Source organism: Sinohyriopsis cumingii, chromosome 10 (assembly GCF_028554795.1).
Source record: "Sinohyriopsis cumingii isolate HCF-2022 chromosome 10, ASM2855479v2, whole genome shotgun sequence".
NCBI classification, from domain to species: Eukaryota; Metazoa; Mollusca; class Bivalvia; order Unionida; family Unionidae; genus Sinohyriopsis; species Sinohyriopsis cumingii.
Window position 1 is genome coordinate 13,799,681 of NC_142970.1, and position 26,290 is coordinate 13,825,970.

At 37.7% G+C, this 26,290-nt stretch overlaps 1 protein-coding gene across 1 annotated transcript in view; it reads left to right on the plus strand.

Annotated features, from left to right (window-relative positions):
- Positions 1-4,056, plus strand: part of LOC149789621 (zinc finger CCCH domain-containing protein 15-like) — a 51,104-nt gene extending 47,048 nt beyond the window's left edge. Inside the window, exon 12 of the mRNA XM_089971648.1 lies at positions 376-4,056. Coding sequence (XP_089827774.1) covers positions 376-587 — 212 coding nt within the window. The 3' untranslated portion in view covers positions 588-4,056. The remainder of the gene's footprint in view (positions 1-375) is intronic.
- The last annotated feature ends 22,234 nt before the right edge of the window (positions 4,057-26,290 follow it).

Consider the following 26,290-nt stretch of genomic DNA (forward strand, 5'->3'; position numbering starts at 1 on the left):
TATGGTTTATGCTTGTATGCATTTTATGTGGGTTCTTTAGTGAAATAAAATGTATCAGATGTCTTGCAGAGAAAAACATGCTACCATTTTTTTTAGTTTGATTGAGCAATAAAGTGGTAGCAATACATCAGACATGACAGTGGTAAGTGTAAAGAAAATGGGAATGATCTAAGTGGGTTTTAGTAGCCACATCACTCCATTGAGGCATGCCAGAATTGATAAATATGCGCAAGGTTCACTTTTTTCAAATTTTGACTGAAAAAAGTTTATGTTTGTTAATTAAGGCATGTATTTTTATTACATAGATTAACATAAATTCAGTATATCACTTTATTGGTCACCAAATAAATTTTACTTGTTTTGGCTTTTTTTTAGGAGAAGAAAATGATAAATTATCTGAAGCAGCTGGAGGCAGTGGCGATATTGATCAGGCTCAGAAAGATACGGATGAGGCAATAGCTGTTGCAATGTCGGTGACAGTGAATGGTGATATGACAGTGGACATGCCAATTGATGAAGATTTATTCGCTGGCGAGGATTTGGATCAGGTGGAAGAAGACTTAGAAACTTTGGAACTTGAGGATTGATGACGTTGATTTTTATTGCACCCACATTGGCAGAAGATCTGCCTAGAAATCAGTTTGGAATCCATATGCATGTCTGTATGACCATCCATCCATCCACACCCTCAGTTAAGGTCAAAGTTCAAAGTTTTTTTATGTTAAGGTAACAGTTAAAGTTTTTCCTTTCTAACTAAATTAAAGTCAGGCTTAACTAAAGGGGTGTTTTGCTTATCACGTTATTTCACTTTCAGTGACAGATACATATTTTAAAAAATTTCAGGATATTAGGCTCTATACTCTCAGAACTTTCTGCCACACCTGTGATGCATTCAGACAGGCACCACATGACATATTGAGAAATAAGTACCATTTGACATGCTGAGAAATAGGTACCATTTGACATATTGAGAAATAGATATCATCTGACATACTGAGAAATAGGTAACATTTGACATATTGAGAAATCGGTATCATTTGACATACAGAGACATAGGTACCACTTAAACTATTGAGAAATATGTACTACCTGAGATTGAGACACGGGTCTCACTTGATATATTGCAGCATATATGCAATTTGACATATTGACACATAAGTATCTCTTTTTTTGGCATCTTCAGAAGAGTCTGTGTCAAAATTGTGCAAGTCTGGTTCATTGGGGAAACGTCATTACATGGGTTTTACATCAGACACTGCACTCAATTACGTCCCCTTTTTTTTAGGCACAAAATTATGGTGAAAATGAAAACCCCAAAGTTAGAATCCTCATGCTGAATTTGTGTCGCTGAAATTCAGCAAGTTGAGGAACCAAAGAGAAGAAATTCATGTCCCGTAAGTGTAATATTATGCTAATTAAAGTTACATATTGTCAGAATTTTGACACTTTGTACTTTTATGTGCAAAACATTAGAACAGGGGAAAGGCGTGGACAATTTAAATGAATACAAGCTACCATATATACTCATGTAAAAGTTAGATCCAGCTGCAAACTGTACCAACCCAATCACATATGGTTCTATGTAGTTTGTTAGGAGTAACCAGTAGAAAAAAACAACATTGACCCGGATCTATCTGTGCACTGTGTGACAGCAGATCAGGGTTTGTGTTGCTTGCAGTTGGACCTGGCTTGTAAATGAGTATTTATGGTTATGAAAATTTATTTTCCAATAACTATCAAAGTGGAATCCTTTATAAAAATAAAAAAAATTATCACTGAAATATTAATTCCATGCTGTCTTTATTGTCAGACAAAACAAAATGCACTGCATCCTGTAAGAAATGTCTCCCTTTGATATTTCTTCATCTATTTTTCTGTTAAGGTTTCAAAAATGTGACGAGGTGCGTCTTTCTTTTCACATTGCGTATCCTTAACTTCTTGTTTTTTTAGCTATGGATGCACAAACTTTATTTGACCAGCACAGATTTAAGCAAAAAACAAAAATAACCTATTATAGTTTTATTATTTGCTCAGAGAAACTATGAAAATCTTTACATTTTTTTCAGTGGTATATAATGAGACTGAACCTTTAGTTTTCTATTGGTTCTGTTCTAACACTAAAGATGGGGTGGGGTGGACCCTCTTTTGCATACCCATTACCCAGGCAATAAAATTCAACAGAAGCCATTTGCCCATGAAAGGTTTAGTACAAGTTTTTACATTTGCCCATAATTCAACCAAAAAAACAAAAAAAGTTAATACTTACATCAGAACTTAACATTAACAGTTGTGCAGGGCAATTAAAAGCTACTTTGGATTAACCTACCCAGGGGCAAGTAATAATAATTGATGTCCCATTACAATTTCGAGGAAGCCAAACTATGCTGAGAATAAAGAACCTGTTTTAAGTAACCATTGAATGCAAACAGTCATGATGTTCTTTGACTGGTATACAGGTACAGCTGTATTCATGATGGCTGCAAGTAGATTTTAATCTTGCATCATATTTGTGTGCCAGTCTGGCAATTCCAAGGACTTAATTACTTGTTAGTTATTTCAAAAAATAGCATCAATGATAGATTCTGAATTGATGTACATCCAGTTGCAGTTTTAAAATGCAGCAGTGTGTAAAAAATAAAGCTGAATATCTCAGGAATTGACTGCACTTCCAATTTGTTCTTGACAAATAGATGAATATCTCTGGAATTGACTGCACTTCCATTTTGTTCTTGACAAATAGATCAGTATCTCTGGAATTGACTGCACTTCCATTTTGTTCTTGACAAATAGATCAGTATCTCTGGAATTGACTGCACTTCCAATTTGTTCTTGACAAATAGATGAATATCTCTGGAATTGACTGCACTTCCATTTTGTTCTTGACAAATAGCTGAATATCTCTGGAATTGACTGCACTTCCATTTTGTTCTTGACAAATAGGTGAATATCTCTGGAATTGACTGCACTTCCAATTTGTTCTTGACAAATAGATGAATATCTCTGGAATTGACTGCACTTCCATTTTGTTCTTGACAAATAGATGAATATCTCTGGAATTGACTGCACTTCCAATTTGTTCTTGACAAGCAGCTGAAGCACATGTGCCTTGACATTTCAGAGTCCATTTGTCTTTCTGCTATAGGTGAGCCAGTTGGAGTTGCTTCCCTTAATGGCAGGAAGTTTTGGAATGATAGGTTTTCTTAAGTTCATAGCAGAAGCTTGTTATAGTGATCACTATGGTGATTGCATATTCATCAGTCTGTAGATTAAATTTGGTGTTAAAAGTTTCTTACATTAAGCTAAATGTTAAGCTTTTACTTTCTGGCAAAAATTTTAAAAAAATACAAGGCACACACAGCAAATAGTGTTTCTCTTGTTTATCCTATTTTGTATTTGATAAGAGTTTATTTTCTGTTGAAATACATTCTGATTAAAATTTGTCGAGATATTATGGATAACTTCAGCCTGGTACATGTCAGAATTAGTGCTTGGCTATCATAGAATATATTCTTGATCCAAGGAAGATAAACATACACAAATAGAAAACTTCTTGGGTATCCAAAATATTTGAAACCATGGCACAAAACACCACATAGTGTGGAAAAATAATTTTATGTACCTCCAGCCCCTCAGCGTGGTCAAATTCTGCAATAATGCCGCCCCATCCCCTGGTGTATGATTTGTATGATTTTTGCATTCTTCCATATCAGTATCAAAACTGAGTTGTCAGATTTTCAACATAGAGAATTTGTGGTTTTTTAAACCTGGTATTATCAGACATAACAGCAAAAAATTACATTTATTGTTGACTTTTTATTGTCTCGTCTAAGTTATAGGTATGGACCATTTAGGAGTGATGTCATCGGCTCTGTTCAAGTTTTGCATTGAAGTTTTATGTTAAAGCTTTTGCAAGTCATGTTTTATAGGGTATACATCAACACTTGTATGCAGATAAGAGTTCATGGAACATTTGTTACATTTCTCTTTACAGGTATGGGTCATTGTAATATTCAAAAAATCGAAATGGTTAAAAATGAAATAAATCTGTACATATCAGTTTGTGTCTTGCGTTTTGTTTATGTTTTGGATTCCACAAGCATTTTTAAAAAAACACCCAATGCTCCTTGCTTATTCAGAAATTACCATTCTTATACAGGCCACCACAAATCTGACCCTATTATGACATTGTTCTGTGTGTCTATTACCAGATTTGTTTCAGCACTAATTCAGGTCATAACCATCTACTTTTAACAATCTTTGTGGACAGCTTGCAGGTGGCTAAGGAAGAGGCCTTTCAGATACATGTGCTGACTGCAAGAGGCCTTTCAGATACATGTGCTGACTGCAAGAGGCCTTTCAGATACATGTGCTGACTGCAAGAGGCCTTTCAGATATATGTGCTGACTGCAAGAGGCCTTTCAGATACATGTGCTGACTGCAAGAGGAACAATTGAGCACAATAACATTACATACCAGGATGACTTGCACTTTGGGTCAGGAAGAAGCCTATCTAGTTTGGGGTCAAAGGTCAGGATCACTGTGACAGTGAGATAAAAAAAATGGTTTCCACACAATAGCGTTAGTACTACATCAGAGACTGCTTTGTTTAGCCCATCTTGTGCTGAAAAATGGTGTTAAACCCCATAACAATAACAACAGTGAACTGACATATCCATTTCAAATTATTATGTATTAATTTACTCTCTACTTAAGAAGGAAATTAAACTTCTTTATTTCTTGACATGTTGAAGGAAATAAAGTCATCTATTTCATGGACCCAAAATGGCTGTTATATTGCATACCCTAATAAAAGTTTTACCAGGGTACAAAAATGGCTGTTATATTACATACCCTATTAAAAGTTTTACCAGGGTACAAAAATGGCTGTTATATTACATACCCTATTAAAAGTTTTACCAGGGTACAACAATGGCTGTTATGTTACATACCCTAGTAAAAAAGTTTTACCAGGGTACAAAAATGAAAATTATATTATATCCTCACTTACTGGGGACAACAAAATGGCTGACATAATATTCCCCGATTTTAGTATGACACAGGATAAAAATGGATGTATATTATATCCTCAGTTAAAGTGTTACTTGGGTATAATAATAAAAAAGAAAGACCATTATATTCAACTCTGACTTGAAAGAGCACTGTTCTGGGAGATTATTTTTATGATCAGGCCCCTTCGTAATAAAATTTTACTTGACTCTAGATCTTGCTTGAAAATAATTTAAGCTTTGAAAAGGTAGCATTTGTTTCTTTTCGGGAAAGACTTTTTTGTTTGGAGTTGGACTTTTATGCAAGATGATGAGTAAAGCTTTATGATGTAGGAACAAATTTTATTGCAAAATCAATACATAATGTGAACACATTGAGAAAACACCCCTGCTTATATATATATATATATATATATATATATATATATATATATATATATATATATATATATATATATATATATATATATATTGTTGTTGTGGGGTTTAACGCCATTTTTCAGCACACGATAGGCTATACATGGCGGCCAGTGTTAATGGTTGAGGAAGAAGCACCGACCCACGAGAAGCAACTGGCAAGCTTTCTCACATACCCACATTGGCCGAATCCTAGACCAGAACCCACGCAGACAGAGGTGAGATGGCAGTGATCCATAACAGTTAGCGCTTTAGACCACTCGGCCACCCTATATATTTGTACAAAATATTGACAGTATTGATTTTATCTCGAGATATCTCTTAAGATTTGTTTTATTTTATAGTAAATGTAACGTTTTACAGGAGCAGAGAACAGATGGAGACAAATTTGAACTAAATATACTGCAGTGACGTGCCATTTAATTTCCCATGATTTTTTATTGCATATTGGATTCCCAGACCACCCAACGGAAGGTGATTCAAGGGTCATAATGCAACGTCCATCACTTTTTTTGTTATGCCTTGTCATGCTCATGTACTAAACAGGGTCAGAAAATATTTGAAAATGTCATTGCAATTGAAAACTTTATTTTATCAGACCTTTGACCCTCTGCTGTGGACTCCCATTCCATAAAAATTACCACAAAGCAACAAATGTTTTCTTGAATAAGTATTATATAGTGTTAGACAGGTAAAATTATACCCAGGAATGCTCAAATGCAGGAACTTTGTGGCTGCACTTGGGTTTCTGTCAGATCCCTTGCTTGTTTATGCCTTCAAACAATATTTCTGGGTAAGCCCCTGGGTGGTATGTAAGGATGACATCTCTTTTGCAGCTGGTTACCCCAAGGGTAACATGACTACAAAGTTTAATAAATTTCCAACCATCTTTGTAGAGGGAAGTATTGTAATGGAAAGACAGACAGATGGAGATTATGACAAAAGTCCATCACAAAGCAAGTGAATAGGTATTTAGGTCAGCGGTCTCAATCTCAAATGACCCTGAGGGCCGCATGAGGGCATTTTTTATGGCCCAAGGGCTGCACAACCTTTGTTATCTCTCAAGACACCTTGTGACGCTAATATTTTTTTGCAGGCCACAGGATACGGCTTGGTGGGCTGCATGTTTGAGACCCCTGATTTAAGATGTGTCATTGTTGTTCTCCAGACTGTATTGACGATACTTCAACCATTTGTCAAATCATGGTGCCTTTCTGAGTATACCAACTACAACACTAATCACAATAGATGTTTGTATTGGAAACATTAGGCAAATCAGACAAGAGAAGTTACAGTAGGTATTGGTAATATATACATTGGACAAATCAGACAAGAGAAGTTACAATATGTACACTTGTATTTTATTCACATGAGATAAATTTCAGAAGAATCCTCTCTAATCCACCAAGAACAGACACTGTCATTGGCAAATTTACATGTAAGTTTATCCACTAACTAAATGGTAAGAGTGAGAATTATTTCACAGACGCATAAAAGAGAAAGAGTCCAGACAGTTGTTCCTTGCAATTAATATCAAGTATGATACTGATGTAAATAAAATTAAAATTCTGACAATGTCCAATTATGTAATTATCTACTTTACATTTTATGATACAGATGTAAATTCTGACAATGTCCAATTATGTAATTATCTACTTTACTTTGTACAACAATGGATCCTTATTTCAAAGATGGCAGCAGTCTGTAATAGTGAACAGAGCTTTGTCAAAGATTTTTTCCCCGTTAGATAACAAATGAAAATTGGAGCAGCCTCAAACTCTTCTTACTCATTGTGATATTTGAAACCATTTCGTTTTGGCCCACCACCCCCACCCCATTGTTTTTCTTTGGTGATCTTAAGCTTGTTTGATCATTGTCAGATTATGTTCATCTGGTCTTTATGTTTGTTCATTAGGCATACAGTTCTACCCAGTTGATATATCGACCCATCTGACACAATGTTCATTAGGTATACAGTTCTACCCAATTGATATATCGACCCATCTGACACAATGTTCATTAGGTATTCAGCTTTACCCAGTTGATATATCTACCCATCTGACACAAAGTTCATTAGGCATACAGTTTTACCCATTTGATATATTGACCCATCTGACATAATGTTCGTTAGTTATACAGTTCTACCCAGTTGATATATCGACCCATCTGACAATGTTCATTAGGTATACAGTTCTACCCAGTTGATATATCGACCCATCTGACACAGTGTTCATTAGGTATACAGTTCTACCCAGTTGATATATCGACCCATCTGACACAATGTTCATTAGGTATACAGTTCTAACCAGTTGATATATCGACCCATCTGACACAATGTTCATTAGGCATACAGTTCTACCCAGTTGATATATCAACCCATCTGACAATGTTCATTAGGTATACAGTTCTACCAAGTTTATTTACTTGCCCAGTTACATCAGATTCATGTTATATCGAGTTCTGGTTTCTCTATGTCTTGTCTATCTGTTGGCTGTATGTATGTATGTAGGTAGGTAGGTAGGTAGAGGTGTGTATGAATGTGTGTGTGTGTGTGTGTGTGTAAATTGTGAGTGCCTGTCATATCCAGCAGTTTGGTTTAGTGCACTTTAGTCTACCATAATTTGATAAATAAGCAACTTGAATATCAAGCATGTATATGCTAGTTGTATCGCCCCTGCTATACCACTGAGCATGTCAATCTTATGCTGATTTTTTGCCAGTTATTACACTGAACATGTCAGTCTTTTGTTCATTTCTAACCAGTTATTACACTGAACATGTCAATAATATGTTCACTTCTGACCAGTTATTATGATGAGCATGCGATTAAATGTTCACTTCTGACCAGTTATTACACTCGGCATGACAATATGTTCACTTCCAACCAGTTATTAAACTGAGCATGTCAATATGTTCGCTTCTGACCAGTTATTATACTGAGCATGTCAATAATATGTTCACTTCTGACCAGTTATTACACTGAGTATGTCAATATGTTCACTTCTGACTAGTTATTATAATGAGCATGACAATATGTTCTTTTCTGACCAGTTATTACACTGAGCATGTCAATAATATGTTCACTTTTGACTAGTTATTATAATGAGCATGTCAATATGTTCAATTCTGACTAGTTATTATAATGAGCATGTCAATAATATGTTCACTTCTGACCAGTTATTACACTGACCATGTCAATATGTTCACTTCTGACTAGTTATTATAATGGGCATGACAATATGTTCACTTCTGACCAGTTATTACACTGAGCATGTCAATAATATGTTCACTTCTGACCAGTTATTACACTGAGCATGTCAATATGTTCACTTCTGACTAGTTATTATAATCAGCATGACAATATGTTCACTTCTGACCAGTTATTACACTGAGCATGTTAATAATATGTTCACTTCTGACCAGTTATTATATTGAGCGTGTCAGTCAAGTTCATTTTTAACCAGCTACTGCACTGAACACGGCAGTCTTATGTTCAATTTTTGACCAATTACACAACATGGCAGTCTTATATTTTTTTATAGCTGTTAAAACAAAAAGTGTGCAAGTCTTGTGTTCATTTCTAAACAGTTATTTCACTGAACATGTCAGTCTTGTTTTCATGTCTGGCCAATTATTCACAGCATGTACGTCTTGTGTTTGGTTGTGACCAGTTATTATACTGAGCATGTCAGGATTATGTTCATTTCTGACCTGTCATTGTAGTGAATATTTCAGTTTTGTGTTCATTTCTGACCAGATATTGCACTGCACATGTCAGTCATGTGTTAATTTCTGACCAGTTATTACACAGTATGTCAGTCTTGTGTTTATTTTGGAATTGTTATTACACTGAGTATGTCAGTCTTGCGTTCATTTCTTATCAGATATTGCATTGAACATGTCACTCTTATGTTCATTTTTTATGAGTGCACATAGTATGCCAGTCATTTCTGACCAGTTATTAAATTAATTTACACTTGTTTGTTTTACTAAATGTTATGTTATTTTCATATAGTCTGTTTACGGTTCAGATATGCTGGGACTGGATGTAAATAAGCAGTAATGGCCTTAGCATCCTCAGGGCCCGCTTTTGATTATTTTAGCAGAGCCCCCTGGATTTACACATGCGGCCCCCCTGTGAGCATGGCATTTGGAAATAAACTTGTAAACAAGTTATATATTATACTGAACTTAAAATTTTCTTCCATTACTTTAAAATTAATTCCTATCGATATATTTTTAAAAAATTACTAACATGCAGGGCCCCTGTGAGCATGGGGCCCGATTACAAATTGGTCCAATCGGCCTGAGGCCGGCCCTGTAAATAAGTTGTATGTGAAATGAACTCGACAACATAACATCAAATGGTATAAATATTATTTGCAAAACTGGTCGTTACTTCTTGAATTTGGAAAAAAATAAGTTTGAAGTGAAGAAGTATTCGGCTAAAAGTGATGTTATTACATGTTGTAATTCCTGTAGGAAATATTAGTACAAGTTCATTACTCTGTTACAGATACAAAGGAAGGAAAGTGTTTGGGCTTTTTTATATATATAAAAAAAGCATATACCATTGACAGCAATTTTTCAATCAACTGAACATTTCACTGTTATTGCAGTTTTTTCAGTATAACTATCACACAGTCCAAATAAATTATATCAATACAGTGTTATATTTTTCGCAGGTGTAAAGACACTTGCATAATCTTTGTAAATAAATGAAGACAGTGTGATTTACGAATTAGGTGAAGCAGAGTTGGTTGTACAGTGATGTTATTCTTGTCCTAGGTATCTGTTTTGGGATAGTTGTATTCTTGTTGGTGACGTCTGGTAAGTTGGTTTTTGTCTAAATCGTACTCTTGAATGTTCATTTTGAAGCAGTGGACATAAGGATCCACAATATCCAGGCCATTTGTATTTAAGAGGCAATATATACTCCACATGTCTTTTGACAATCTTGTTTTACATGTTAACAATGTTGAAGACTACCATGGCTTACTAGTTGGTAATGTGAAGACTGTGTGCCACGTCTTTATAGTTGGTTAAGATTGTGTGTCATGTCTTACAAGTTGGTAATTTAAAGATTATGTCATCTCTTACTAGCTGGTAATGTGAAGACTAATGTCCTACTAGTTAGTAAAGATTGTGTGTCATGTCTTACAAGTTGGTAATTTAAAGATTCTGTCGTCTCTTACTAGTTGGTAATGTGAAGACTGGCATGTCTTACAAGTTGGTAATTTAAAGATTGTGTCATGCATTACTAGTTGACAATGTGACGATCTATGTCTGCTGGTCATGTTTGAGCAGTTGGTAAGTGTAGGAGTATTCAGCATTTTTTGTGCTATGGTCAGTGATTAGAAATGCATTACCAGATTGATTAAAGCAAATGGCACTTGGACATCTTGGCAAACCAGCGGTAATAATGTTCAAGACGACGCCTTGGGGATTAAGTTGATGAATATTGCCCGACTCACATCCCACCACATACACATGGTCATGCGCATCCAAACCAATTCCTGCAGGTTCTTTGAGGTACTCGCTTCTGTACTCGAAACACTTCCTTCCATTCAGTCCAAAACTGTATACAGCATCATTATCGAGGCAAGTCATGTATACCCGTGTTTTTAGAGAATTCAATGCTATAAACGTATCGAGATGTGTATTCTTGTCTCGTGGAATGAGAAATGACGAGATCTGCACACCTTCCTTAGTGATCATTCCCCAGCAGTAAGCCTTATCATTGTGATGACCTGAAACAAGCAACTCCTTACTGCCAACAGCCACTATTCCCACGCATTGAAATTTCGTGTAAATTTTCCCTTTGGGTCTGATTGTCTCGCCTATCTTCAGGATTCTAATCTTCTTCTGATACGGAAGAGTCACGGCAACCTCATTCTCGTCAACTATGCATACGTCTAAAGGCTTGGAAGAAAACTTGTATTCTGAGGTGAACTTATAGGAAGAATCACACAAAATACATCTGTGGTTGTTTGAATCTAAGTACACGATCCAGCCATTATGCAGATATGTGACCCCCGTATATAAGGGCACGGTACCTTCCTTAGGCCCGCTGACTCTAAACTCGGCCATTTTAACAATCGTGTCGAATCTTGGCGGCATTTTTGGTCTGTCGTTTAAACGCTCCATTGTACCACTATCGATTTCAGAACGTGTTCTTAACCTTCCGGAACTTGCTCTTTTCCTTATAAAAGAAGCATCCTTTCTAATTGGGGTTTTTGAACCCTTGGTCAGCCCTTCGGTGTTAGCTCTTTCCCTGCTGACGGAGATATCTTCCACTGCCATGTCAAGCCCTGGCACTGTTTTTTCTTTTTCAATAGTTTCCAATCGGTCCAACGTATTTTCCGCCATTCCCGATGCTCCAGCAACTCTTTCAGATGTTCGTCGTTCCCTTGTTATAGTTGCTTCTCCAGTTCTGACTATCACATCGTGCACTGGCGGTCTTCCTGATCTATTAGTTAATATTACCTCTTTTTCCGAGTCCGTTGCCTCCCTTTTGATGTGGAACTCATCAAATTTAACAATTCTTTCTGGCATGTGATGCATTTCGGTGAATCGCTCAGCTGCGCTTTCCTTTTGCTCACAGGCCATATCCGCAGTTGCATGGTCTTTTGTGTCATCTGCTGAAATAATCTCTTCAGTTTTAAGGATCATGCTGTCCTCTGACTGCAATTCATGTTTCTCTCCTGAATGTTCCAGCGTTCTTTTTTTTAAATCGACCCCAGTAACCCTTGCGTCTGGGACTAATCTGACCGCCTTATCCGTATGGGCAATGACGACTTCAGATTTAACAAGGCGTTCTTTAGTGTATTGTTTTGATGCTACTTCCTCAGGTGCTGGGCCTGTATTTACGTTTATGGGGTAGGTCGTTTTATCAGGAACCTGTTTACCCCCGTTGTTAGCCAACAAATCAAACAACAGCGGCATTTTCAATCTATCCGACAGTCTTGCATCTTCTCCTGAGCAAATATTTATCTTTCCGGAATCTGGAATTTCCGCACCGTCAACAGAGACTCGAGTCGCTTGTTCGCAGTTATAAGCGTCACGTACATCTTGTGCTTGACGTCCTGACTGAATATTCGTGGAAGTTACTTGTGTAATGGGATTAGATACTGAAATTACCTTTTTGATTTCCTGAACTTTAATTTGAGCAAAATCCGCATTTCCTAATGACAATAAATTCAGTAAAGCATCTGTGACCAGGAGCTGCACATTTGAACATGTTAATATGGAAAGATCTGCTACCTTTTTCTCATAGCTGGAAATTTGTCTTTCCATTTCTTCTCGGGAAACGCGTGGTTCTCCGTCTGTTGCTTTTGCCATCTTCTCCAAAAAATCGTAGGAGTTTCTTATTGCTGTGGTCAGAAAATTGCATTCTTTTACGAGGCTTATTTTGTTCTTAAATTCTTCCGCATAGATCCTTTCTCCCTCCGCTTTTACCAGTTTTTCCAAATCATCGAGTTTTGCAATAACCATTTCCTTCAAACTGCGAATTTTACGGGCCATGTTTTGCACGCCTGATTTCAAACTTTCGATATTTTCACGATGGAGGTTGGCAATTTTCAGCAAATGTTTCTGCAGTTGCTTCATCCTCTCCATCATCATTTCAGGTCTAAAGTTCTGATTAACACCAGTGACGTAATCAGTCAGCCTCATTATGTTTGAACACCCCACATGTGCCTCCACCAGACACGATGAACAACACAATACATCATGATCTAGGCAACATGCATTGTACGAACTCTTGCCATGCTGTTCGCAGACAAATAATTCGTTGCACACTGGTTCCTCGGGATTTCTATGTTGTACACTCATTTTATGGTCTTTCAAACTTGACTCACGCGTACATAGCTTAACTTTCAGACACGCTATAATCTTACAAACTGCGCAGGTGAAGGATTCAGGTGTGAATGAATTTGCATCATGTACAGGTAACGCCTTACTTCATGTACGTATTACACCCTGTGCATGTCCATGCATTAACACGTTGAATGCGTAGTACACCATTATTAAAGTCCGTACTTTCTGACACTGTTTAAATAAAACAATGTTTCAAACACTTCTTTTGTTCATGAAAATCCAAATTCGGAATAGAGATCAAAACAACCGAGATATCGATACTCCCGCGTAAAATTATTACTATTTGAAGTTCAGTAGACCGTTCCGTTTTACTCCTTTAAAACGTTAATTTATCCAGTCTTGTCAGAAACAATGGATAATTTTACTTTGTTGTAAACTGAGTCAGAAAAAAAACACCTGAGTTTGAACAGATAATGTACAAGTCTAGTAAATACTCAAATCTACTCTCGTTCACAACTGAGTCGAGTTTGAATGCGGATCATACATGTCTATTGTACACACTCTTAAAATAAATTTGTCATAATCGTGAAATATTGTCCACGGCCTTAAATCGGCTGAACTAGATGTATTCAACCGCTATAAAATATTGCATGGCAGTTCCTTAATTAAAGTACGATTATAGTATCACGTGGTATATATGTGCGTTATTTTTGTCAGAACGGCTTGGGTCGTATATTTCAAAATAAAAACACCATGCAATAGCGAAATTGTAATCCTCCATTATAAAAACTAATACCACTGACTAAAACAAACAACAACTACTACTACAACTACTACTTATGATATTAATAGTCTATTCGCCCACAAAAGTTTCATTGATTTATGTAAAACGATTGTATACGTTTTAACACTTAATACCAGAGGATAAGTTGTTGGTGATAGAAAGAAACTGGTAATTCCGTTGAACAGTGAGATGGACGCCCTCTTACCCAAGTATATATTGGAACAGTGATCGATCACAGGACTTAAGAGTTGCAAGTAGATGCGTTACGACTACTATCTAGACCTGTAGTAGTATTATTTGTAGTAGTAGTATTAATAAGACTAGTACAGTACTACTACTACCGCTACTACTACTACTGTTCCTACTTCTACAAATGCCGCTTCTACTACTTGTACTGCTAATAATACTGCTGCTGCTGCTGTCACTACTACTACTTTTACTACTACTGATAGTATTACTGCTGCTACTACTACTACAACTTCCAATTCTGCTGCTACTACTAATAATACTACTTCTACTACTACTACTAATATTACCACTACTACTACAACCACCACTTCTACTACTGCTACTACTATTACTACAACTACTACTACATGACAACGGTTACTAACAGCTTCCTCGACAGTCGCTCAGCATTAAGAGGTTAGTGTTAGGACTGGTCGGCCTGGTTGTCTGAATAATGGGTAGTGGTTAGAGCGTCCGCCTCGGATGCAGGAGGTCGTGGTTTCTATCCCCGGCCGAGTCATACCAAAGACTTACAAAAATGGCACTTACATCTGCCTTGCTTGGCGCTCAGCATTAAGAGGTTAGTGTTAGGACTGGTCGGCATGGTGTCAGGATAATGTGACTGGGTGGGACATCATGCTGCATGTCTGCGGCATGATGTCCCAGTGCTAGACATCACTATAAACAGCCACACTGCAGGCATCGTAGCGATATGACTGAAAACTGTTAAAGCTACGATAAAAATCCAAATAACAAATACACACACAATGAATAATGTGACTGGGTGTGAAATCAAGCTTCATGTCTGCAGCATGATGGCCCATTGCTAGACGTCACTATAAAACTGTCACACTGTAGACACCGTAGTGATATGACTGGAATTTTTTTTAAAGCTACGTTAAAATCCAAATCACACACACACACACACACACAGAGTTTAACTACAAATACGGTCCAAAGTGTTTGTACAATTCCGTGCAAAGGTAATTGTCGTAAATATGTACATTAACTTACTATAAAACTTGTACAGAGAACGGAAAAGACATGGAAGAATGCTTAAGGTATGCCTTTAAAGCCCACAGTGCCGCCGATTATCATAACTTTCCCCATTTTTCCAATCTAACTAAAGATTGGAAGGCAGGAAATTAATTGCTAACAAATGATATATAACATAAACCGTTATTTGAAAAAATCAAGTCGTTAGGTTTAACCGAAGCTCAAATATTCAGTTTAGAATTAAAAGGTGCTATCCCTTAATTCAGACAACGAAGTCACTCGTAATTCCATTCTTTTTCGGGAGTGCTAAAAATATAGTGATGTGATACGATACATTCGACAAATTCCGTTAGTGACTAATTTTATAACAACAACATTCGCATGGCGCACAAATTAATTAAGAGGAAATGAAGAAAGGCAAGCCCGCATTTTTAAAAAGCGGATCTGAGAAGAAAAACCGTGCAATACATTAAAAATAAGACTTGGTTAATATTGGTGATCATCTGTGACCTGGAATACTTTGATGGGCGATCTTGGGTCGAAGACAATCCGACATAGCGTGGTGTTGGCTTCTTCTGTTTACATCGGTGACATCATCAAATTATTTGTTCCAGCTATCGACTGAAATTGACTGATCCACGGATGTCAACTATCAGCATCAGATTAATTCGTATATATCTGAAAAATGGCTGAGTTTCTCATTTCGGGGGGTAGGGGGATTGTATGGCTCATAATGTGATGAAATGTCGATATTATCTGGTTTTCATGAAACCCATGGATGTTTAAAACCAATATCATATTCAGTATTGTTCAGGTGATTTGGCATATACGACCTTTTGCACGTAACGGCGGCACTGGGGCTTTAAAATAGGTTTCTGAAAATGAATAATGTATAGAGATATTAAATAACATACGGATCGTTTACCTGTATGTTACGTATATAATTACAACAACTGTAGCCTCCGTAAGATGGAACGATAGTCTAATTATCATATATGCATATCCTAGCTTTAGGTCTCATTCCAGATAGTAAATTATCGACTATCCGAATACTGATTATTCAGAAAGTTAGGTTATCTGAACCAACTCCGTAACCACCGGACATTTATAAGACATTCAAAGACTGTTATTGGGACTCTCAGTTATTCGACACTCCACCCCCATTAATCAGACTATCAGCCCATTGAATCTTGATATTTGAAGTTTTACTGTGTTCTCTCTCTCTCTCTCTCTCTCTCTCTCTCTCTCGTGGCATATGCTAAGAAGTCCTTGTCATAGAACACAGGCATTGAATAATGTTATGTTATATAACTTAAATTACAAGAAATTAAGTAATGTAAATGGATAGGCATGTATCCTGGTGATATGCTATATTGGGTTGTTATAGTTTGAAGCAATTTTGTGCTATTTATCACCTATTTCCTTTTTCTTTTCTTTTAGTTTTCCTTGTTTCTTTTACTTTAATTATGTTTGCTTTTTTCAGGCTTTTACATGAAGAAAATCAGTCAATAGTAGGTCTTTTATTTGGAACTAACTGCTTTTCAATATACCTGTAGCAAAAACTAAAATACCCATGCATTGTTTGTGTTACGTTTGGCACTAGTTGTAGCGTTGCGTGTGGTGAAAACATTTGTCAGTGTATACAAAGATCAATTACCTTATAAAAACCTAGATACTTTGATCTTTCAATTAAAAATGTCAAGACACCTGTCACAAAGCTTGCCAAGTTTGAAAGTATATATAAGTGTCAGGAAGAAAGAGTGCCGCAATTCCAGTTATTATTTTTTTATCTGATTATAATAGGGCAAATTAGCTGTGATAATTTAATAAAGGGAAAACCTGTTACTGAAGTTTACAAATAGATCGCCGATAAAGTAGATTAACCGTAACTAAACTGCATAAGTGGACACGGATTTAAGTTATTATGCGTCTAAGTCGTGGAAACAAGCTTCTTGTGCGTGCATATGGCCCGTAGTTACGTTAGTCCACCTGTCAAAAGGTATCGTGATCCTAAGAAATGGACTTGTGTCCGTCGTCTGTCCGTCCATATTTCTGAAAAACCCGCTGGTCCATTTTGGATCAAACTTGACAGGACTCATTTTTTAAGGACATTCTCTGCATTTCTTAGGTCAAACTTGATCAAAATTGTCTGGAATGATTCGTCTAGCTTAAAAGTAGCTTCTTTTCTCGCAAGTGGAAAACTCTATTTTTAGTTTGAATCAGGCTTAGTAGGAACGTTTCTTCCTTAGCAACCACATTTTAATTTTTTTTAAAAATTATTTTACTTGTGCTCTGGAAGGGCCATCCTTTTATTGAATCAGACTTTGTAGAAATGTGTCTCAAGTGAGCATGTCATACGTAGCACGTAGCTCTCAATGCAGTTCTGTAACTTTATATATATATATATATATATATATATATATATATATATATATATATATATATATATATATATATAACTATTTTTAACTTCTTCTCTAGCTAAATTTGATTAAACTTGGTGTGAAAGTTATATGTTATATTCATAGTAACACCCTAACAATGATGTGGCGTCCATAGCAACTGAGTGGAAACCCTTTTTCAGCATCTTTCGAATCACTCAGACAATTTTAATCAAACAGGTCAAGAAATTTTCATTGGACATGTTTTACTAGAATTACATTTGGAATGGTTTCCTTAGTAACACCGTGCTTCCATAGCAACAAGGTGGAACACTTTTGTTATTTCTTCGCTGAAGTGACTTAGCCACTTTTGATCAAATTTGTTTGTAACAATTATTATGAGATATTCTACCAGCATATTTTATGGGTGGAACTGCAAGAAATGGTGTAGCTTCTATAATACCCAGTTCAACTTGGCATGAACATTGCTCAGACTAGGCTGTACCCAGAGTACCTTTTCGGGATTTCTCCCTTATTGACAGTGTAGCTTCCGTAGATATAGTGTACCCAAGCGACAAAACAATAGCTGTATCTGACGGGAGAGGAATGTACCCACTTACCTTACGCGTTCATTTAAAAAGTAGGCAATGAAACGTCTGGTTCAGCTTAATTACTCGCAGTAGCGGTACGGTTTAACAAAATGTCAAACACACCAGTTTCAACCAAACAGCAGGAACCTGTCGTAACATGGTTGCCTTTCAACCAAATAGCAGGAACTTCTAATGACATGTGTGGATTTCAACCTATGTTGCCTGCCTTATTATTATCACATTGAGCTTTGTAATGGATCCTTTTTTGAGCTATATAGGGTCCACTTCGTCCTCTTGGTTTAGGCTGATACTTATAACATAACACCCGAAGTCGTGTTCAAGCGTTAAATACGGTTAGGCAGCTACAATACACATTGTAATTGTTGAAAATCTTAAAAAGACATTACTTGGTAGAAAAGAAGTATATTTCATATATTTCGAAGTACGCGCAGCTTTTGCATGCAGGGTTGATCTTGTGCTAATAACATATTTTGCGATGCACAGAATATGATGGATACGTAAAAAACGGCAACAGAACAAATAAATTATATATATATATATATATATATATATATATATATATATATATATATATATATATATATATATATATATCTATATATACGCGCAGCTTTTGCAGCATGGGTTGATCTTGTGCTAAGTACATATTTTGCGATGCACAGACTACGATGGATACGTGAAAAACGGCAACAGAACAAATTTTACATATTAAAAAAACCCAACCAACAACAAAAAAAAAAAAACAAATTCCCTCGTCACCATTTTGTTGAAACTGTCGGCGTGACAATGTGTCTTTGATGATTCATTATATGTTTGCGAACCAAAGCTTAATCAGGCTGAATAATACTTCAATCGTCAAACAATCTAGTGACCTCTGTTAGCAAATGATATAATTGTGTTAGAATATGAATTGTGTAATATTTAAAAAAAGAAATTACCAGGTTACGAGCCAGTGTATATGTGTACGCGCTCCATACGTTGTGAAGAAAGCATATTTGAATAAACGGAAATAGCATTTTAGAATGTATTTAGTGTAGTTATAATTTTTGGTCAGGACACTATATGAGATAGACGCATACATTATCTGTCATCAAGCAGACGACATCCTGTAGTTCATTTGGAGCGATTCATGCTCAACAGACGTTGTAAATTATGCCTTCGTCTACTCCAATGGGATTAAATTTCTTTCTTATTTTTCTAATGGAGAGAGAGAAAGAGGGGACAGAGGAGATGGGGTTTTAAATATATAGATACAATTTTGACTTGATACGTGCTTTTAAAAGTTGGCGTTTGTTTTTAACTAACCATAGCAGTCATTTTTTGATGCAGTCCTTTCGGAAAATTTCAGGTTGTTTCGTTTCACAATACGTTATGAAATTGTTGTGAAATTGAATTGCATTATGACTGCACACGCTGCTGTACTTCTTGTTTTGGGTTTAAGGCCATTTTTCTTCACACGATGGCGGCCAGTATAACTGGTGGAAAATGACCATGGACAACCGCGATGTACCTCAACATGCATACGCACACACACACACACTGTTATGCCTCCCCTGGTTAGGTACGATGTCGTAGCCTCAACTTGATTTGTTGTGGTTAAGGGAGGAGATGGGGTACTAATATTACTACTATGCCCTGGTTAGCTACGATGTCGGGGGTCCCAAGTGGCCGAGTGGGCTAAAGCGCTTTTCGTTACGGATCACTACCATCTCACCTCTGTCTGCGGCGGTTCGAGTCTAAGATTCAGCGAATGTGGGTATGTGAGAAAGCTTGCCAGTAGCTTCTCGAGGGTCGGTGGTTCTTTCCGGGGTTTTCCCGGATTCTTCCTCCACCATTAATACTGGCCGCCATGTATAGCCAATCGTGTGCTGAAAAATGGCGTTAAACCCCACAACAAGAAGCTACGATGTCGTAGCCTCAACTTGATTTGTTGTGGTTGAGGTAGAAGTAGGGGTACTAATATTAGTACTATGCCCTGGTATGATGAAACTTACGAAGTGCTTCTTGATGAGTACCAAAGCATCGTCTCAAAAGTATGTCATTGTGGCCCATATTTCTTGCATCACTGACTTTGCTTACTTTTTTATTACAACTGTTGATGTTATAATGGTTAAACTAAATGGCCATATACCACTATTAGTATCACACCCGTACCAAGATCACTATACCTATATTTCATATTTTGTCAGTGCCTTTTTCTAGTTAACTGTTGATGCCAATACACGTTAAACTTGATGATAAATCTTTATTAGTACCATACCAGTACCAAAAATATCACCGTAACCTATATTTTACATTTAAAAAATTAAATGTAGGTTAATTTTTAACGCTGAGCTTATGACCAAATCACTTGTTTTGTTCTTGTTGTTGTTTTTGTGGCGAGGTTTGGGGGGGGGGGGTTCCCGGATGCATCTTGTTGATTGCAAAAGTAGGTCATTATGATCAATAGTTTATGCGTTGATGACATGGGTTCAGTTTTTTTTTTTTTTTGTCTGATGCTCATTTGTCAGCAAATGTTTGTTCTTGAATCATGAAATTGATGATACTATTCATCTTTTACAGGCTAAGGTTAAGATTCTGCGTTTAGCTCGTGACCACACGAGTATTAGGGAAGCTATATGCTATATGCAAACTATCCTACCTAAAATCATAAAACTTGGTGAGGTATCTTCAAATATAATACACGCTAGTTACATAAAGAGGTCCATGAGACCTATATTTCAAGTTTGCGTGACCTTGTTGAAATTGTTTAAAGCCCATTTATTGGGTGCTGTCTGCGTTCGAATCACGAAACTGTATACTTCGGTGATTTTCTGTTAGTACTATACCATTACAACCAAAGACGGTCACAGTGACCTATATTTCATGTTTTTAATAAGATAAGTTACTATTTGTTTAGCTCAAGATCACACAGATTTTTCCTTGATCCATAGTTTGAAGTAGGAAAAAAAATATTAAATGGTAAACTCTCCATATTAATAACTCTACGCTGCATATCGTGGTAGTTTAAATACGTTGTACATGTAGAAGAATACAGGAATTACCTGAGCGGACTACATGCATTTATTTTGATGCGTCCGCTATCGTGGCTGTAGTAAAATGGGGTTCCACGTGAATTATTCCGGAAGGGCGGGGGGCAATCCATAATCCAAAGGGAAGGGACAAACCCAAAATCAAAGGGATAAATTTGTATGCTGCAAACTGTACTGCGGATGCTCATGTATATTTAACAAGGCAGCTAAATTAAATGCATGAACTATGTACTGCTGTCAGTTCAGCGGCGTCCGCAGTTGGGTGGGGGGCAAATATGCAGTGGTCGTTTTTTTTGTTGTTGTTGTTGTTCTAGGGTTTAACGCCATTTTTCAGCACAAGATAGGCTATACATGGCGGCCAGTATAACTGGTGGAGGAAGAACCCTGGAAAACCTATGGAAGAACCACCGACCCACGAGAAGCTACTGGCAGGCTTTCCCACGTACCCTATGTAGTGGTCGGCTATTAATTTTTATGGATGTGGGACAAAACATGTTTAGAGGTGAAACACACACACACCCGTGCCCCTATGGGAGGGCGCCTATGTTTCTGTCTCTTTGACGTTCATCAAATAAAATCTGGTTGACAGCGATAATATAATTTTAAAAAATAGTATCTCGATTTCATCAACTCGTATAAAAGAATAATCTTGATTTACTGTTATATCTCGTTATGACACAATTTTCACATACGCATATAGACAACTTCTAAACATGTAAAGGTATAAAATTGCAACAAACAAATATGCGAAAAGGGGTCAAGATTTTGTTATCAAGATGACTTTAGTCTGAATTTATTTCCTGCAAGATAATTTTAATATTTACAATCGCAGCTGGAGATTAATAAAAGTTTCATAGAGGCGAGCTATGTAATCGTTGATTATATTTAGGTATCAACAAACAACAAAAATGGTAACACCAATAGAAGGCTTATGAAAAATTAATTATACACACACTGAGTAAATATTATCGAATTTCTTATCGATTCATCCACGAATGTAATCAAGGCAATTGGAAACTTAGCATGACAGCGAAAACAACCGTTCTGGGGTGCGCGTGGAAATTTTTTCTAAACAGATGAATGTAATAAACCCTTGTACATGCAGTAACAGTAAATGCAATAATAAAACATAATAAAATACTTAACCTAATATGAAATAACTAATAACGGCATGTACCATTTATTAAATTTACGGGCGACTTAGTTATCGGATAGGATCGATTACAATTTTAGTATAATTACAGCATCAACGTATATGATCTTTACCTTTTTGTTGATAGAGGACACTAGAGCGTCCTGTTCATTTGATCTGGTTTTTGGCGGATGAGTGTTTTGGGGCTATTTTTTTATTGTTTACGTAGGACACTTCCTTTGTTGTTTGTCAACTCTTAAAGTTCTATTCATCAATCCATCTGTCCGTCCGCCTGAATATTTCTGTACTTATCAAATGGTGAAAATACACGTGTAAAGCGTACGGTAATAACAGAATACTAATATACACCGTTGGGTTTGATCCCTGGCCGAGTCATAACAAAGACTCATAAAAAAATATTACTAACAGCTGCCTCGCCAAGTGATCAGCATTAAGAGGTTAGTGTTAGGACTGGTCGGCCTGGTATCAGGAAAATGTGACTGGGTGGGACATCATGCTACACGTCTGTGGCATGATGCCCCTGTGCTAGACATCTCTATAAACTGTCACACTGCAGACATCGTAGCGATATGACGGAAAGATTGTGAAAGCTACGTTAAAAATCTAAATCACACACACACACCAAACCGTTGTTTAGTACCAACTCTTTTCGTTGGAAAAGGCTGAAAAAAGTGGTCATGTTTGTGTCGATGTGTTTGTGCGATATGTACAAGAGGTGGTGACTATCATCTTCGCTAGTCAAGGTTCCGATATGTTAACCCTATCTGGTAATATATCGGAACCTTGGCTAGCGAAGATGGGTGAATATATGCACAGGCAGATCACTCATTGCTCCAGTAATGAATCTCCTACACTTTTATAGCGAACGGTAATGTACTGCGATCAATGCAAGGAGTTGACCTCTCGAATAAAGGTTGATCGCTTCCCCCATTTCATTTATGTGCATGTTTGTGTTCTTCGTTTGTTCCTTTTATTTTAAAATGAAATTCACTAGAATTTTAGATGGACCACTTTAAACTGATTCCTAAATTTGATTTTAATTTTTTTTTACTATATGTTTCAAGTAAAAACCAGGGTTCAGAGTTGTTGAGTCAGGACCGAAAGCAAGGACCTCCCACCTCCCCCGCTTAAAAAAATTTCACACACAAACATGCACTCACTTGTCACTTGAAAATTGACCGTTGTTTTATTCTTTCGCACGTTTATTGGGTATTATACACTTTGAGTAAATACAGACACAAACCTTTACTTTGCTGCCCTTCAGAGGAAAGTCAGGACCCTTTTGAAAGTTTTGTACCCCCAACCCCCAAAACAATTTACCTGATCCAGCCCTGTGCGTGGCCTAAGGCGTTCGCCTGTAGAGATCACTTACACATCTCGCCTCTGTCAGCATTGAGTCTATATGTGAAAAAGATTGCCTGTAGCTTCCCGGGGTCGTTCGTGCTTCCCGGATTCTTCCTCTGGCCGTCATGTATTGAGTATCCATTTAGACAGTAAACAACATTCTGCATAGGTACGGTACTTGCCTGTCAGTTTGGTAATTATTTATACTGTCAACGAAAACAAAACAAATGTCTAAACCAGACAGGTGCGTAGCTACCATATAACAATAGTATGCAAAGCATAGGGGCTCAAGACTTTGTTTTACACTAGATTAGACTTAGGCCCATCGGTAAGCTTTGCATAGAGTCTCACGATTTTTTTTTTTTTACACTAGATTAGACTTAGGCCCATCGGTAAGCTTTGCATAGGGGTTTGCATAGGTAAAGTAATTTACGTTGTCAAAAAAATAAAAGAAAAATAACGTGTCTTCAAAAAATAAAACTTGTATATCATTTGCGTGGCAGTAAGGTAATGTTAACAAAAGTAAATGTCCTCACAAGATGGTGCTAACGTTTCTTTTGCAAATCAGTAAGGCGATGCATTTAGGTTGTCAACAAATCGGTAAGGCAATGCATTTAGGCTGTCAACAAATCAGTAAGGTAATGCATTTAGGCTGTCAACAAATCAGTAAGGTAATGCATTTAGGTTGTCAACAAATCAGTAAGGCAATGCATTTAGGCTGTCAACAAATCAGTAAGGTAATGCATTTAGGCTGTCAACAAATCAGTAAGGCAATGCATTTAGGCTGTCAACAAATCAGTAAGGTAATGCATTTAGGCTGCCAACAAATCAATAAGATATTGCATTTAGGCTGTCAACAAATCGGTTAGGTAATGGATTTAGGCTGTCAACAAATCAGTAAGGCAATGCATTTAGGCTGTCAACAAATCAGTAAGGTAATGCATTTAGGCTGTCAACAAATCAGTAAGATAATGCATTTAGGCTGTCAACAAAAAAGTCTTCTTGGCATCCGTCCGTCTACGAGAGACGATGGCATAGCTCCAAAGTACGCTTTTGCTTATCCTTCTTTTTAGCTCTCTTTTCAGCTTGCTTTATTCTTCTCTTTTCCTCTGCGTTTTGAACTCCCTGCCTGACAGCTAGACGCCAGCTGGAACGGTTGTTTGCACAGCTCTCCCAGTCGTTGACATTGATGTTTGCTGTCTTCATATCCTTCTTGCAAACCTCTTTGTAGCGCAGATGTGGTCGTCCAGTTGGTCGTGCACCTTCTGCTAACTCCCCATATAACAGGTCCTTGGGAATGCGACCTGGGTCCATTCTCTTGACATGGCCGAGCCAGCGAAGGCGCCTCTCGCTGAGTATGGAGAACATGCTGTTCATGTTGGCGCGTTCTAGAACCTCTGTGTTGGGTACTTTGTCCTGCCACTGGATGTGCAGAATGCGCCGCAGACATCTCAGGTGGAAGCTGTTGAGTTTCCTCTCGTGTCTTGCATAGGTGGTCCATGTTTCGCTGCTGTAGAGAAGTGAGCTGAGCACGCACGCTTGGTAGACACGCAGTTTGGTCTTCTCTGTGAGGTTGGGGTTGTTCCAGACCCTCTGGTTAAGTCTGGCCATCACTGCTGCTGCCTTGGCAATCCTGCCGCCCACCTCAGAATCAATGGAGAGTGAGCTGGAGATGTTAGACCGGAGGTATGTGAAGTTCTCGACAACTTCCAAATTGTACCCATCGATGGAGACAGAGGGAGGGGAGTCTGTGTCCTGTGCCATGACATTCGTTTTCTTCAAACTGATGGTCAGTCCAAATTCCTTACATGCATGGGAGAGGCAGCATACCAGCTGCTGAAGTCCATCTTCCGTGTGTGATGTCAAGGCTGCATCGTCGGCAAAGAGCAATTCACGGATGAGTACCTCTGTGACTTTAGTCTTAGCACGGAGACGGGCGATGTTGAACAGCTTGCCGTCAGCCCTGGTATGGATGTACACTCCCTCGCTGCAGTCCTTGAATGCGTACTGGAGAAGCATGGAGAAGAAGATGGCAAAGAGCGTCGGTGTAAGGACACAGCCTTGTTTGACTCCGCTAATGACTGGGAATGCTTCAGATGTTGCGCCATTGAAGCACACTGTGCTGTGCATGTTCTCGTGGAACGACATAATGACAGCAAGCAGACGTGGGGGGCAGCCGATCTTCTGCAGGAGTCTGAAGAGTCCACTCCGACTAACCATGTCAAACGCCTTCGTCAGGTCTATGAAGGCAATGTAGAGGGGCATCCGCTGCTCGCGACACTTCTCCTGCAGCTGACGTAGTGAGAAGATCATGTCTACAGTTGACCTGCCGGCTCGAAATCCACACTGGGATTCTGGGTAGACGCGGGAGGCTAGGATCTGCAAGCGTGCCAAGGCAACACGGGGGAAGGCCTTTCCGACGATGCTGAGGAGGGAGATGCCCCGATAGTTGTTGCAGTCGCTACGGTCTCCTTTGTTTATGTACAAAGTGACGATGTTGGCGTCACGCATGTCCTGTGG